General features: G+C 42.3%; 1 protein-coding gene and 1 long non-coding RNA gene across 34 annotated transcripts in view; one reads left to right on the top strand and one right to left on the bottom strand.

Moving 5' to 3' along the window:
* CORIN (corin, serine peptidase) overlaps positions 1–14,472 on the bottom strand; it is a 286,238-nt gene that overhangs the window by 162,747 nt on the left and 109,019 nt on the right. For all 33 annotated transcript variants that reach the window (XR_010601891.1, XR_010601892.1, XR_010601894.1 and 30 more), the window contains one exon: positions 13,213–13,394. Coding sequence is in view for 29 of the 33 variants with exons in the window: in XM_065598101.1 (XP_065454173.1) it covers positions 13,213–13,394 (182 nt within the window). In the remaining 4 variants the exon portion in view is untranslated. The remainder of the gene's footprint in view (positions 1–13,212; positions 13,395–14,472) is intronic.
* Positions 9,852–12,326, top strand: LOC122174194 (uncharacterized). The gene is made up of 2 exons (XR_006175685.2): positions 9,852–10,620; positions 10,724–12,326. It is a non-coding gene; the product is annotated as an uncharacterized LOC122174194 (long non-coding RNA).

Genomic DNA, 14,472 nt, shown 5'->3' with positions numbered 1-14,472 from the left:
TGGGGGAGGTGAAATCACCTGAGACAAAACTGCAAAAGTGTCCAGGAAAAATGTTGCTAACAACGTGACACAGTCCTACTGCTAATTACAAAAAAAATTATTTTACTATCGCAATAAGCAGGATTTATCTGATCTTCCTGTACCATGTCAGCGGAGGGCCACTAGATACTACTATAATATAAATAACTAACAGTGTGACAGTCTAATGGAATATAGAATCTTTTACAATTACAAAGTAAAATTTTAAAAGTCCAAAAATGAACAACTGTTTTCCACCCAAGAAATGGCATATAATTCAGAAATGTTAAAATCTTGCCCACATCCTGTCATATGGGCCACTTGTGCGTCAGTTTTTAATAGTACAACAACAATAAACATAGAGCCTCTGCTGTGCAGCAAATGAATATACAGTACTCTCCCTTTGAGGTGAGTCAACTTTATTTTTGTTTTCCTGTAGGGCATTTAGGGGAGAAAACATAAAACAAATCAACAATTCCAACCACTGCCCTAGAATAACCTCAGAATTAAAATGCATTTATTGTGCTTTCAAAGTTAAATTTTTTTTTCAAAGCTTTGTGTGTTAGGGTAGCAATAGAACTACCACTGTCTCTGATCTGCATCTCATCTGTTGCGCTGATCAGCAGTAAAGCCACCCTCCACCATGTGAGCTAGTCTCTTTTAATGTCACACAATTTATATTTAGAAATGTTGTCTGTGCAATTAATTATGGTGCAATTTTACAAATTATTTTCTAGCTACTGGCAAGAACATGTGACCAGAGGGTAATTTATTCTTGGGACTTACCTTTCCAGAGAATGTTGTTTAGAAGAGACAATGCAGAAATGAACCAACTACATGAAGACATAATATCGGTCAGCATGGCAGGCAGAAGGCTTAGCACACCAGCAGCCTAACTGTTGTAATTTTTTTTTAAGGCATTACGGCACAGGAGAGTTTTGAAGAGTTTTAAGGATCTGAAGGAGAATAATGAAGTTTGTACATTTACAGGAAACTCCTTGAAAGCATGAGGGGCAGCATGGGAGAAAGCAAAAAGAGGCAAGAGTTGACAGCTTGATTGCAAATGAGATATGATCGGTAGGGTGGGAATAGGCTATGAAGGGCCTTGAAAGTGAAAATAAATAATATATGTTTGGCGCAATAAAGAAAGAAGTGGCATGGTCAAAGTGACAAGCTAGGAAAAAGATCTTTACAGGAACATTCTGAATGGAGGAATGGGGCAAGATGGCATTTTGCCAGTCAAGATCAGAGAAAAGGATTTTGCAATAATCAAGAAATGAGAAGTTGAGAGCTAGGATGAGAATTTTAGCCATGTAGATGGATAAAAAAGGCTGCAACTTAGATGTGATTCTAAAAGAATTTGAAGACCTAGATTGAGGTCGGAATCAAAGATGATGCCCAGATTATGGGCCTAAGTGGGAAGGATGGTCATGTGGTCTACAGTCCTCGAGAAAGGAGGTAGCAGGGAGGGCTTGGAGGGAGATTGAGCTTGATCTGATGGCTAGATATCTATGAGGATATGTCAGAGACAGGCTGAGATTTTAGTTTAGACAGAAGAGGACAGGTATGGAGTAGGGAGGCAGATCTGTGAGTCATCTGCATAGAGACAATAGGTGAATTTGTGTCTGCAAATGAGATTACCAAGAGATAAAGTCCAGGGAAAGAAGAGAAGGAAACCAAGGAGAGAACTCTGTGGAGGCCCCACAGAAAGCTAGAGAAGGATTGAGGAGGATCCTCCAAAGCACATGCTGAAGGAATAGTTAGAGAAGTAGGTGAGAACCCGGAGAGTCAGCAGCACAGAAGCTAAGGGAGGACAAGATTTCATAAAGAGCATGGTTGATGGTGCTGACAGGTCAAGGAGAATGAGGATGGAGTACTGTTTCTGAGATCTGGCTAGGAAGAGGTCATTAGAGATTTTGGCATGGGAAGTTTCAATTGAGTGCAAAAAACAGCAGCAGGACTGTGGAGGGCTTGGGATGGAACTGGAGGAGAGGAACTCCAGACAGTGGTTGTAGACAGTTTGCTCAATGAGCTTAGAGGTGAAATGGGGAAGGGAGATGGGGCCATAGTTGGAGAGGCAAGAAGAGTGTGTGTGTGGGGGGGAGTTAAAGATAGAAGAGACTAAAGCATGCTGTATTGTGAGAAGAAAGAGCCAGAGGAGAGTAAAAGGTAAAGGAGAAGAGTGCTAATTACTAGGCAGCAATGAAAGACTGGTATCAAGGAAGGATATACAAGATATATTAAGGGCTTATGTACATTACAAAATGTTAGTGTTTGAATACAACGATGACATGCTGAACATGATTATTCCTAGTCTACATTGACCACAAGGTCTGGTCAGCACTCTGTCAAAAAAAATTCATAATTCTCTTTGAGGCCACAGAAAGCAGCACACACAGAACCATAAACTTGAAAGCAAACTGTGACTCCATGATCCATATTGTAAGCTCATTTCTGTTGCAGTAATGCCTATGGGCCCCTGGATCCATTGTGCAAACACAACCCTACCCAGAAGAGATGACAGTCTAATTAAAATGTACAAATGGTGATGATTCAGAAATACAGCTTTCAACTGGACACCATGAAAGTGACGACTTAGCAGCAGCCACAACCTTGCAGCTACTGAGTGATTCCTCAGACAACCTTGATAGCCCATTCCAAAAATAAAGGACATTAATGAGAGAGAAACTTATGGCTGATTGTTAGCATTAATGAACAACATTACTAAAAGCATGAAAAAGTAAAACCACAGTGTCATGAAGAGTACAGCAGCACCAACAGAAGGCAATAGACCAGTTCATAATGTATCAAATGTCTTCCCTGCTGTACTAGCTCTTGCTGCATTCACTCATTTAGTAACAAATCAGACCTGTTATACAATTACACTTCTTAAGCTCTTGTGCTCTGTAGGCTACCCGGTAATAGGACAGTTCTCTACAGTTGTCCCTCATTGCAAATCATGGCCCTACTGGAATAAAGGGAGGATGTCACTCAGGTGCCTAATGAGCAAACGTGCTACACAATCTATGTTCTGCACATCGAATGAAAATTTCCCCCTTAAATATCTGGTAATTAAATTAAAAATCAATTAACTTCACACACATTTATGCAGTGAAAAGATGTCTAATGTACTATATTCCATGTAGGTAATTGGTCCTGTTTTGCCAGCTTACCTACTAAGATCCATTAATGGGTGTCGCAGTTATCAAGGGCCTTGATCCCAGTAAATCTCTCTCGCAAAAGTTTTTAAAGCAGAAGTAAATAAATTATTAACATTTCTCTATACACCTTCTACATAGTTAACAGAATAGGACTAAAGTCCCACAGAAGTGGTCCAAGCAGACATGTGCAACCAGTATTTTAACAAGGGGCTTCCACAAACATTTTCCCGCTTAGTCTTTGTTAAACCCAATATGATGGGTCCGTGTGCTCTTGAATACTGAGGGGAGAGAGACTAGGAAATCCATTCACTTCTTTTCATTAAACAAACAAACAAAGGTTTCTCCTGGCCATAACCAAAGGAGGAGGCAGCACCACTTTGCAAACCAACATATATTGTTTGGCACCTTGCCAGAAATGTTTAAGCTTGCATCCTGATACTGACTGTAGGGATACTAACAGCATAATATTCATCTTTTGTCATTTGAAATGGAGTGAAGGTGAACAAGGCCTTTAAGAAGACCGGTCAGGATCCTCCCAGTGGTGTTAGTTGTGACTGTTTAGAGTGGCCACTAGGGGGCAAAGAGCAAGGAGGCTGCGTAAATGGGAAATACAAAGACAGTCAGTAGTATAAGGACCCTACCGTCAATCAAACCCTAACCCTGCCCCATTGACCCCTGAAGCCACGCCCCTTGACCCCTCCCACCTGTCACCGGAAGTCCCACCCCATGGGGGTATTACTTCCAGGGTCAAGGTGCCACCTGACCGGAAGCAAGGTGTGTCATGTGACCCATCTAAGAACTCCTCCCACCACCCTCTACCAATCAGGAGGGGTTTCGCCCCGAAAGGACCACCCCGAGAGGAGATTTTGACCAATCAGGGTGACTTCCGGGGCGGGGGTGACCAGTCCGGAAGTGGGTCATGTGACTCCTCTAAGAACTCCCCCCACCACCATTTTGTACACTGCGGGTCTGAAGAGTGCACCAAATCCGAACTAGACTTGCTTAAAATAGCCCCTACGCAGACCAGCATCAAGAAAAGCATCTACATCGAGGTGCTGCCTCTATCGGCCATTATGGAGTCTGCCCCCATTGACTTTTTTATAGCAGGGAATGGCATAGATTATATGGATTTAAACAACACGCTGCTGTGCCCGTGTTGCAAGATTGTAAAAGGAGACGGAACTGAACTCGCCGTGGACACTGAAGTGGGTCTGGTGAATTACCCTGTGGCCTCTATTTTCAGTCAGTTGGATGTCACGCTGGGAGACCGCCTCATAAGCCAAAGCAACAACTGCTACTCTTACAGGGCCTTTATAGAATCGGTGCTCAATTACAGCGACAACACCCTCGACATGCAATTTTCCGCCGGCCTGTATTACAAAGACACTGCTGGACAACATGAAGAAACAGAGTTGGATGGAGGGAATCTAGGGTTTGTGAGGCGTGCAAAGCTGACGGCCGAGAGCAGAACGGTAGAGCTGCTGGGCTATTTACACAGCGACCTGTTTTTTCAAGAAAAACTTTTCTTAAACGGAGTGGATGTGAAAATTAAACTGACGCGCAGTAAAGACGCTTTCTGTTTAATGGGCAGTGCGGCTGAAGGCTTTAAACTGCGCATTGTATCAGCGTCCCTTTTTGTGAAGAAAGTAGGGGTGGCCCCGGGAGTCCGTCTGGGGCACGTGGAGGCCCTGCTTACCGCTAATGCTAAATACCCCGTGGACCGTGTGGGAATGAAAGTGTTTAGCATCCCCGTGGGCAGCAGGGTCAGTAACCAGGAGAACCTGTTCTTGGGACAGTTACCCAAAATGCTTGTCCTAGGGTTTGTGGATAACGATGCCTTTAGCGGAAGTTACGCTAAAAATCTCTTTCATTTTAAACATTACGATATTAATTTTGTGGCCTTGTATGTGGATGGTGAACAGATACCGACCAAGCCTCTGCAACAGGACTTCGAGGCAGGAAGCTGCGTGAGAGAATACATGAATTTGGTACAGACAGCTGGTAAACACATGAAAGATCGTTCTCTGTTAATCGACCGTGAGGAGTTTGCACAGGGTTACACCTTGTTTGCCTTTGACCTGTCTCCCGACCAGGAATGCACTGATCACTATTCCCTGATTAAAACCGGGAACCTGAGAGCAGAAATACGTTTTGGGAAGGCTTTAACGGTTACCGTCAATATGATTTTATATGGGGTTTTTGACAATGTCATAGAAATAAATCAGAGGAGAAACGTTCTGTTTGACTACATGTGAACATGGACACCGTGCAGCTCTCACATGTCTTATCAACAGACCCCTACACGAAAAAGAATTTCTTAGATGTGTTCCCTTGCGATTGGCTCCCAGGAGGCAAGCTGTCTCAGAGACCCCTAGGCTTGGTGGTGAACACGCATCCACACAACCAACCGGGTGAACACTGGCTCGCCTTGTATCTGGCGGAGCATAACCGTGGAGAGTTTTTTGATTCATATGGGCACCCCCAAACAGTGTGTTGTTTCCTAAAAGCATTATGAAATTTTTAAACAAAAATGCCAGAGACATGGAGGGTCCTGTGGCACCTTTAAGACTAACAGAAGTATTGGGAGCATAAGCTTTCATGGGTAAGAACCTCACTTCTTCAGATGCAAGTAATGGAAATCTCCAGAGGCAGGTATAAATCAGTATGGAGATAACGAGGTTAGTTCAATCAGGGAGGGTGAGGTTCTCTGCTAGCAGTTGAGGTGTGAACACCAAGGGAGGAGAAACTGCTTCTGTAGTTGGATAGCCATTCACAGTCTTTGTTTAATCCTGATCTGATGGTGTCAAATTTGCAAATGAACTGGAGCTCAGCAGTTTCTCTTTGGAGTCTGGTCCTGAAGTTTTTTTTGCTGTAAGATGGCTACCTTTACATCAGCTATTGTGTGGCCAGGGAGGTTGAAGTGTTCTCCTACAGGTTTTTGTATATTGCCATTCCTGATATCTGACTTGTATCCATTTATCCTCTTGCGTAGTGACTGTCCAGTTTGGCCAATGTACATAGCAGAGGGGCATTGCTGGCATAAGATAGCATATATAACATTGGTGGACGTGCAGGTGAATGAGCCGGTGATGGTGTAGCTGATCTGGTTAGGTCCTGTGATGGTGTTGCCGGTGTAGATATGTGGGCAGAGTTGGCATCGAGGTTTGTTGCATGGGTTGGTTCCTGAGTTAGAGTTGTTATGGTGCGGTGCGTGGTTGCTGGTGAGGATATGCTTAAGGTTGGCAGGTTGTCTGTGCGCGAGGACTGGCCTGCCTCCCAAGGTCTGTGAAAGTGAGGGATCATTGTCCAGGATGGGTTGTAGTTCACTGATGATCTTGACATCAGACCTTGACACCATGCAAGGCACTGCATTTAGCCGTATGGAATGGAAATCTATCAATCTCATCATCAGTGATCTGTCTGGAAGGAAAAGACCAGTTCTTAGTCTATAAGCGTCTGGTGTGGAAGCATTTAAGTCCCATCACCAGGTAGCCATAAGGTTAATCATGCGACTCATTTTTCCCTGACAAAATACGTTTTGAACTATATACATAATGCTCAGGTTTCTGTGATGCACGTACTTGGTAAAGGCTTTCTTGATTTCATACCTGAGCATTATGTATATAGTTCAAAACGTATTTTGCCAGGGAAAAAAGAGTCGCACGATTAACCTAAACACAAAGTACATGGTTCTGTTCAAAAATCCCAGGGATAAATTACAAATTGCTACGCTCACTCGGCAAATGTACCCTGGCAAAGCTCAATTCTTTCTAGAAGCTTTTGAGGATGCTACCAAAAGACCTTATGGCTACCTGGTGGTGGATTTAAATGCTTCCACACCAGACGCTTATAGACTAAGAACTGGTCTTTTCCCTCCAGACTGGCCGACGGTTTATACTTTGAAAAGAACAACAGCCAGGTATAAAAAGAGATGACTTATTGGCAGGCCCCTCTTTAACAGCCGGGGCTGCTGACCAAAAACACGTCTAGCTGCGTGAAGAGAAACCTGGGCCTTTTAAAATTACTTAGCAAATCATCCCCACAGCAAAGGAGGGCTATACTGTGTTCGGCCTCTGATGATCTAGTAGCGGCCATCTCAGAAATAGCGCTCAATACCTTAAAAGGAAACATACCTTTAACACAGAATCAAGTGCGTGTGCTGAAAAAGAAACGCACGCTTATAAAAACTTTGTGTAATAAAAGGGTTTCACTTAAAAGAAAAAAGCATCTGGTGAAGCAGTCTGGGGGGTTTAATCGGACCTCTGTTAAGTTTTGCTATCCCTCTGATAACGGGGCTTTTAACTAATCGATAATGGAGTATGCAGAAAAAATGTTCCTGGTGCCCAGCCACCAGTTGGAGCAATTAAGGGCTCCCCCTCTGGCAGAGGAAAATATCAGAACAACCACAACTCGCTTACTGGATGCTGAAATGTAGTCTGTTCTTCAAAGAACTGACTTGGCCGAATACGAAAAGGCTAAACTTTACAGCGCCGTGCTTCAAAGGTACCTAATGTATGTGAAGCAGAGCGATGCGGATAAAGGGAAAATAAGTCTGTTTCTACCGGAACAGGAACAAAGTGTGACTGCCAAACCCCCAGAAACACCAAAGAACTCAGACTCTGTTGCTCAGGAGGTGTTGGATAACGTAAATAAGCGTTATAAGAAAAATGCAATAGTATTGCTAAATAAGCTGGGCCAGGATAAAAATCTCTCTTCATGGAACGATAAAGGGTCTTTTGTGTACAAAGGTTCTGTGGTTAATGGTTCTAACATGCTCGACTTAGTCAGGGCCATCACCCAGACTCACTCTGTTCCTAGCAGACATGTACCTAAAGGATGGGATGTGTTTATGAATGCCATGGCAGAACTGAACGTACCATCTTCCGTCATGGGCAATGCGGCCAACAGAGATCTTTTGGAACGCTTCAAGGCCTCGACTGCTGACACCGGGGTGGATCAAGAAACCGTGACCCCTTTTTTGCCGTCTAAAAAATGAAAATTGTCTAAAAGAGCCGAATGGCTCAGTGTGTAACATTTTTCACATTCTAAATTTAAAAAAAAAACTGGTAATGTTTTGCTTTAAATAAAACATTTCTATAATTAAAAAAAATCTGTGTACTTCTTCCTCAATTGTTTTTTTTTGTTTGTTTTTTAAAACCCACCAAACATCAATTGTCTTTAAACCCCTCACCTGGGGTGCTTTATTGGGTAACATGGCTATGAAAATCATTGCAAGATACACATGTCTGGGCTTGTTGAGACATGATTTGAGCAAGGCTAGGCATGCCCAAGAATTTAAATTTACTTTTTACAAAATTCATCACCATCTGGTCGTTTTGCACTAAGTCGTTAGAATACCATTTTAAAATCCGATCAAAAGATAAACCCTGGCTACGATGATGTAAGAAAAACACGTAGTGATAGCCACAGGCGACGGAGCGTGGGTCTTGTAATTGTCCATTGTGAAACACCATGTCTGTGGCATTTTTGTTTAAAAATTTCATAATGCTTTTAGGAAACAACACACTGTTTGGGGGGTGCCCATATGAGTCAAAAAACTCTCCACAGTTACGCTCCACCAGATACAAGGCGAGCCAGTGTTCACCCAGTTGGTTGTGTGGATGTATGTTCACCACCAAGCCTAGGGGTCTCTGAGACAGCTTGCCTCCTGGGAGCCAATCGCAAGGGAACACATCTAAGAAATTCTTTTTCGTGTAAGGGTCCGTTGATAAGACACGTGAGAGCTGCACGATGTCCATGTTCACATGTAGTCAAACAGAACGTTTCTCCTCTGATTTATTTCCATGACATTGTCAAAAACCCCATACACAATCATAATGACGGTAACCGTAAAAGCCTTCCCAAAACGTATTTCTGCTCTCAGGTTCCCGGTTTTAATCAGGGAATAGTGATCAGTGCATTCCTGGTCGGGAGACAGGTCAAAGGCAAACAAGGTGTAACCCTGTGCAAACTCCTCACGGTCGATTAACAGAGAACGATCTTTCATGTGTTTACCAGCTGTCTGTACCAAATTCATGTATTCTCTCACGCAGCGTCCTGCCTCAAAGTCCTGTTGCAAAGGCTTGGTCGGTATCTGTTCACCATCCACATACAAGGCCACAAAATTAATATCGTAATGTTTAAAATGAAAGGGATTTTTAGCGTAACTTCCGCTAAAGGCATCGTTATCCACAAACCCTAGGACAAGCATTTTGGGTAACTGTCCCAAGAACAGGTTCTCCTGGTTACTGACCCTGCTGCCCACGGGGATGCTAAACACTTTCATTCCCACACGGTCCACGGGGTATTTAGCATTAGCGGTAAGCAGGGCCTCCACGTGCCCCAGACGGACTCCCGGGGCCACCCCTACTTTCTTCACAAAAAGGGACGCTGATACAATGCGCAGTTTAAAGCCTTCAGCCGCACTGCCCATTAAACAGAAAGCGTCTTTACTGCGCGTCAGTTTAATTTTCACATCCACTCCGTTTAAGAAGTTTTTCTTGAAAAAACAGGTCGCTGTGTAAATAGCCCAGCAGCTCTACCGTTCTGCTCTCGGCCGTCAGCTTTGCACGCCTCACAAACCCTAGATTCCCTCCATCCAACTCTGTTTCTTCATGTTGTCCAGCAGTGTCTTTGTAAAACAGGCCGGCAGAAAATTGCGTGGCGAGGGTGTCGTATATATTGTTTGGCACCTTGCCAGAAATGTTTAGGCTTGCATCCTGAAAACGATACTGACTGTAGGGATACTAACAGCATAATATTCATCTTTTGTCATTTGAAATGGAGTGAAGGTGAACAAGGCCTTTAAGAAGACCGGTCAGGATCCTCCCCGTAGTGTTAGTTGTGACTGTTTAGAGTGGCCACTAGGGGGCAAAGAGCAAGGAGGCTGTGTAAATGGGAAATACAAAGACAGTCTAAGACCATCTGGCGTTCACCCCACCATGGTGTGCTCCACATTGCTGTATTTGCAATAATGTTCAATGCTTGATAACAATCATTATTCTAAAATTCAGTGTCATTGTTTGACTGTCAAAATAAACTGCAGGATGTCAACAATAACCAGTGTCCCAGACAAAAACATCATTAAGCTGAGGTTAAAGCTGACAGTACATAGCAATAACGTTAGAGTAAAATTTAAAAATGCAGATATAGTTATCAAAAACACCAACCATTAGCAACCTAGGAAGTTCAAAGTTTAACAGAAAAGAAACCTAAACATTTGAAAGTGGGGAGCTCTCAGTCAGAGTTCCAGCTACATGAAGGTTTTGTCTGGAAATTGTCTTTTTTGGTCTGAGTTATTTTTACAATTTTGAACGTTCATTACTTGCATAGGGAAAAAGGAAGCACGATACCCTGTGGTACTCCTGAGCTTTGGAACTGGGAAAGACAACAGGAGAGGACTCTGCAGATCACTGGACATGAGGGGGAAAGCGGAGAGCAGGTAACTCTTGTAGCAATCAGGAGCTGCATGCTTCCAAGTTTCCATGAGTCAGCTCCCATTAGCCCTAGAGACACTAAACTTTGATTCCTGTTCCCACTCTCAGGTTGGCCTCCCTACAGACCTTCTAAAGTCCACAGGATGTGTTGCAAACAGAAGTCAGCAGGAGGAGTGGACCAGAAGTGCATTCTACTGAGGGCCACGACAACTTGTGCAGATTTTAACATGTCCGCAGGGAAGCAAATATGGGAACAGAAGCAGGAATCTAGGTGTGGAACCTGCAAGAGCAGTCGAGTCAGGGCGTTAGTGGGAAGATGACTTTGGGAAGCCAGGAGGGCTGTAAAACATACCAGGCCAGGGAAAAAGTGGCACAGAACAGGATCTCTTTGGGCCCTCTGAACAAGAGGGGAACCTGGGGAATTTAGGATCTTCAAAGGGCTACAGGAGTCCTCCACGCATGAGGAAGTTGGAACCCAGCTGCACATGTTCAACTATGTAATCTGCAGGTGTTTGTGGCTGCTATCTTGCCAGCTGCTGCCTATTCAGGGTTGTATCTTGTATGGGTTTCACACACTGTATAAAGTACAGCACCATCTATATTCACTGTTGGTTCTAAAAACATTTTACAATCTAGACTATTTACTTAAGACATAATTCCAGAGCTCCCCTATAGGTTTCAAGCTTATAGACGCCAGCTCCTTGCATTCATTTTTACTTCTTATTTAAATTACCACATACTATTTATTCTTTCAAGTACACTATCACCAGCTTTGGCTAGTAAAAGCAAATAAGATATCAGGGAGGTGGAGGGAGAGCTAAAAAAAAAGGAAAATAACTGAAGTATTTTCCTGGTTAGGGAGGTGCATTTTAGACCCACAAGAATGCTATTTAAATATTATTTTTTCCAAGTATGCAGACAAGGTAGTGGATAGGTTAGAGGGATCAAGTGGGAGGAAAGAGTGACAAAACTTGACCTTCACTCCCTTACCTACTCACAACTCATCTGTGAAACTAATGCAAATATTTTTTTAAAACCTCTGCAGCTGAATTCCCAGAGCTCTGTATTTTTATATCAGCCAATTTCTCTTTCAGCCTTTAGTGGGCACATTCTGCATAATAATGGAAAATAGAAAAGAAAATGGGCTGCATAATGAGATGTTTGCCAGGCAATGAGAGAGTGCTAAGTGGCCTTGTCTTCAGTGATGCTTTCATTTCCACACAAGACCTACCAGCCTCAGAAGTTGCTAACATTTTTCAAAAACCCAGGTTCCCTTGTGACATTTGCAACTAAAAAAATTTTGATTTAAAACTCTCCTGTATTTCATTGGTGGCATTTAACAGCTGAGAAGCCATTTTGTCCTTTGACTGAAGTTATAGAGAACCATGAAATTATTGCATTGTGATATGCTTGCATTGTGTTGTTTTGGTCACAGTAGCATCTATATTTGACATTGTGTCTTTCAGACAGAAAAGTCTAAGTGCTACAGAGAGGTACATTTAGCATTCTTTTTCAACCTCATCTCCTCAGCTGCTGGCACTCTTCTCTCTTTCTCCCTACCTCCTGGCAACTGAGAGCGGTATCTCTGCTCTTTCCCCTACTTTCCTGGATGTGAGTTCCATCCTTACCTGTAGTGGGAAAATGGGGCTGGGAGACAGAGAACAATAGCTCTCACATGGATATGTTTGTCTGCTAAGCACTCCTCGTTTTGCCTGGCAGACAAAAATCAGGGAGCCTCATAACTGGCCATTGTGATAAGTGTTTGTGATCCTGGCAAACTGAATGGAAACACAGTCAGTTATATGGACTCCCCCTTAGAATCCGTAAAATCCACATGAGCCTTAAGAGCAAAACATTGAGGACCATAAAAACAACAAGGAGTCTGGTGGCACCTTAAAGACTAACAGATTTATTTGGGCATAAGCTTTCGTGGGTAAAAACCTCACTTCTTCAGATGCATAGAGTGAAAGTTACAGATGCAGGCATTATATACTGACACATGGAGAGCAGGGAGTTACTTCGCAAGTGGAGAACCAGTATTGACAGTGTTCGTCATGCGTCTGACGAAGTGGGTATTCACCCATGAAAGCTTATGCTCCAATACATCTGTTAGTCTTAAAGATGCCACAGGACGCCAAAATTGGGTGGATTTCCACAGGAACAGCAAAAGGCACATCCCTGACACAAAGGCTACCCCTATGACAAATTTCAAGATCTTGCTCCAAAGCATGGGGGTCCTAGACTTTTCAGAGAAAAGGTCACCACATTTTATTATTTTATTACTTTTCCCTAGCCTTGTTCTTGGAAGTGGCTGTACTGTTTTGGCTGAAATTCTCCCCTCAAAATATTAGCCTCCAGCATGCACACAACATGGAAAATTTCAGCACAAATGGTTAACGTTTGTCAAAACAACAACTTATATCAGGTTCTCATAAAGGGAAGCGTTGGGCTACCTTAACAACAGGCCACGCTACCAGCCTCATCTTATAATTACAATTTCATCCCCTGGAAGCTTTGATTTTGAAGGCTTTACCCAAAGATGCGTTATTAACAAAACCTAATAAATACAATTTGATGATTAAAACAGAGTAACGTACGTTGTTTTCCTCTCTCTTGCCATGGCGAGAAACAGACCCTCGTGGTGTTGTCATTTTCAGTTCTGTTTTGGAACTGGGAGCATCTGAGGAACTCAGGCCACGAAGAATTCACCATCCCCAGAACTGGTTCACAACCTTCCTTTGCTGCCTCACAAAATGATCTACAGGGCAGGAGGCCTCGACTGGAGGAAAGAAAGAAAAAAGAAACAAAGAAATAATCTATTGTTTTACAAAATTATTTCTACTTTTTTCTCTATTTTTTTAATTTAAAATAAATCAACATTTTTGAGTAATTGTATGTTCAACAAAACTATGCAGAGTGATATGAAAGTGGATAAAATGATCTGGAACTAAGTCCTCATTATTCATCAAAGGTCCCATCTACACTGTCTTTTAAAATAAATTTAAATCCAAGTTAAATTCAAACCAATTTCTTACTCAGGCCAATCCCGCCCAAGCTGAGCAGCCAAAATATCCTACAAACCAGACTGGCAATGAAGATTAAACATGATTGAAAAAAACAGTGTAACAGGTTTAAAGAAATTGTACTTGCCTATTTTATTTTCTCACTCTGACATATATGTATGTATACACCTGCTTCCCTTTGGTCTTCCCTAGTCATACAGACACACACACACACACACACACACATATATATATAAATATATATATAAAATCAGAACAAGAGAAAAATTACACTCATAAATATGAAACACCTCCAATAATGACCTAATTAGATTTTTCTATTTTTTCTATATATTAATACATTTATGAATGATCTGGAAAGGGAAGTGATCAGTGAGGTAGCAAAATTTGCAGATGACACAAAACATTTTAAATTAGTCAAGACTTGAGAAAACTGTGAGAAGCATCAGAGGGACCTAATCAAGCTACATGAAAGGGCAACATGATGGCAGATGAAATCCAGTGCTGACAAATACAAAATAATACATATGGGAAGAAATAATGTGAAGTGTTACTAGATTCTAAATTAGCATTAGCAGCTCAGGGAGATGTGGCTATCATTGTGGCCAGCTCGATGAAACTCTGCTCAGTGTGCAATAGTGGTCAAACAAACAAACTGTATGAGGAACGGGATGGAGATTACTTAAAATGTGATAACACCATTATATAAAATAGAGGTATACCCTCATCTGGAATACTTTGTCCTATCTCAAAAAAGGCATATCAGCAACAATAGATTAAGTTTAGAGACAGGTGATAAGAAAAACTCTGATATGATAAATGATTGAAAAAAAC

The sequence above is a fragment of the Chrysemys picta genome, chromosome 5 (assembly GCF_011386835.1).
Source record: "Chrysemys picta bellii isolate R12L10 chromosome 5, ASM1138683v2, whole genome shotgun sequence".
Lineage (NCBI taxonomy): Eukaryota > Metazoa > Chordata > Testudines > Emydidae > Chrysemys > Chrysemys picta.
The sequence above is the reverse complement of the archived record's forward strand: the minus strand, read 5'-3'. Positions and strand labels throughout refer to the sequence as shown.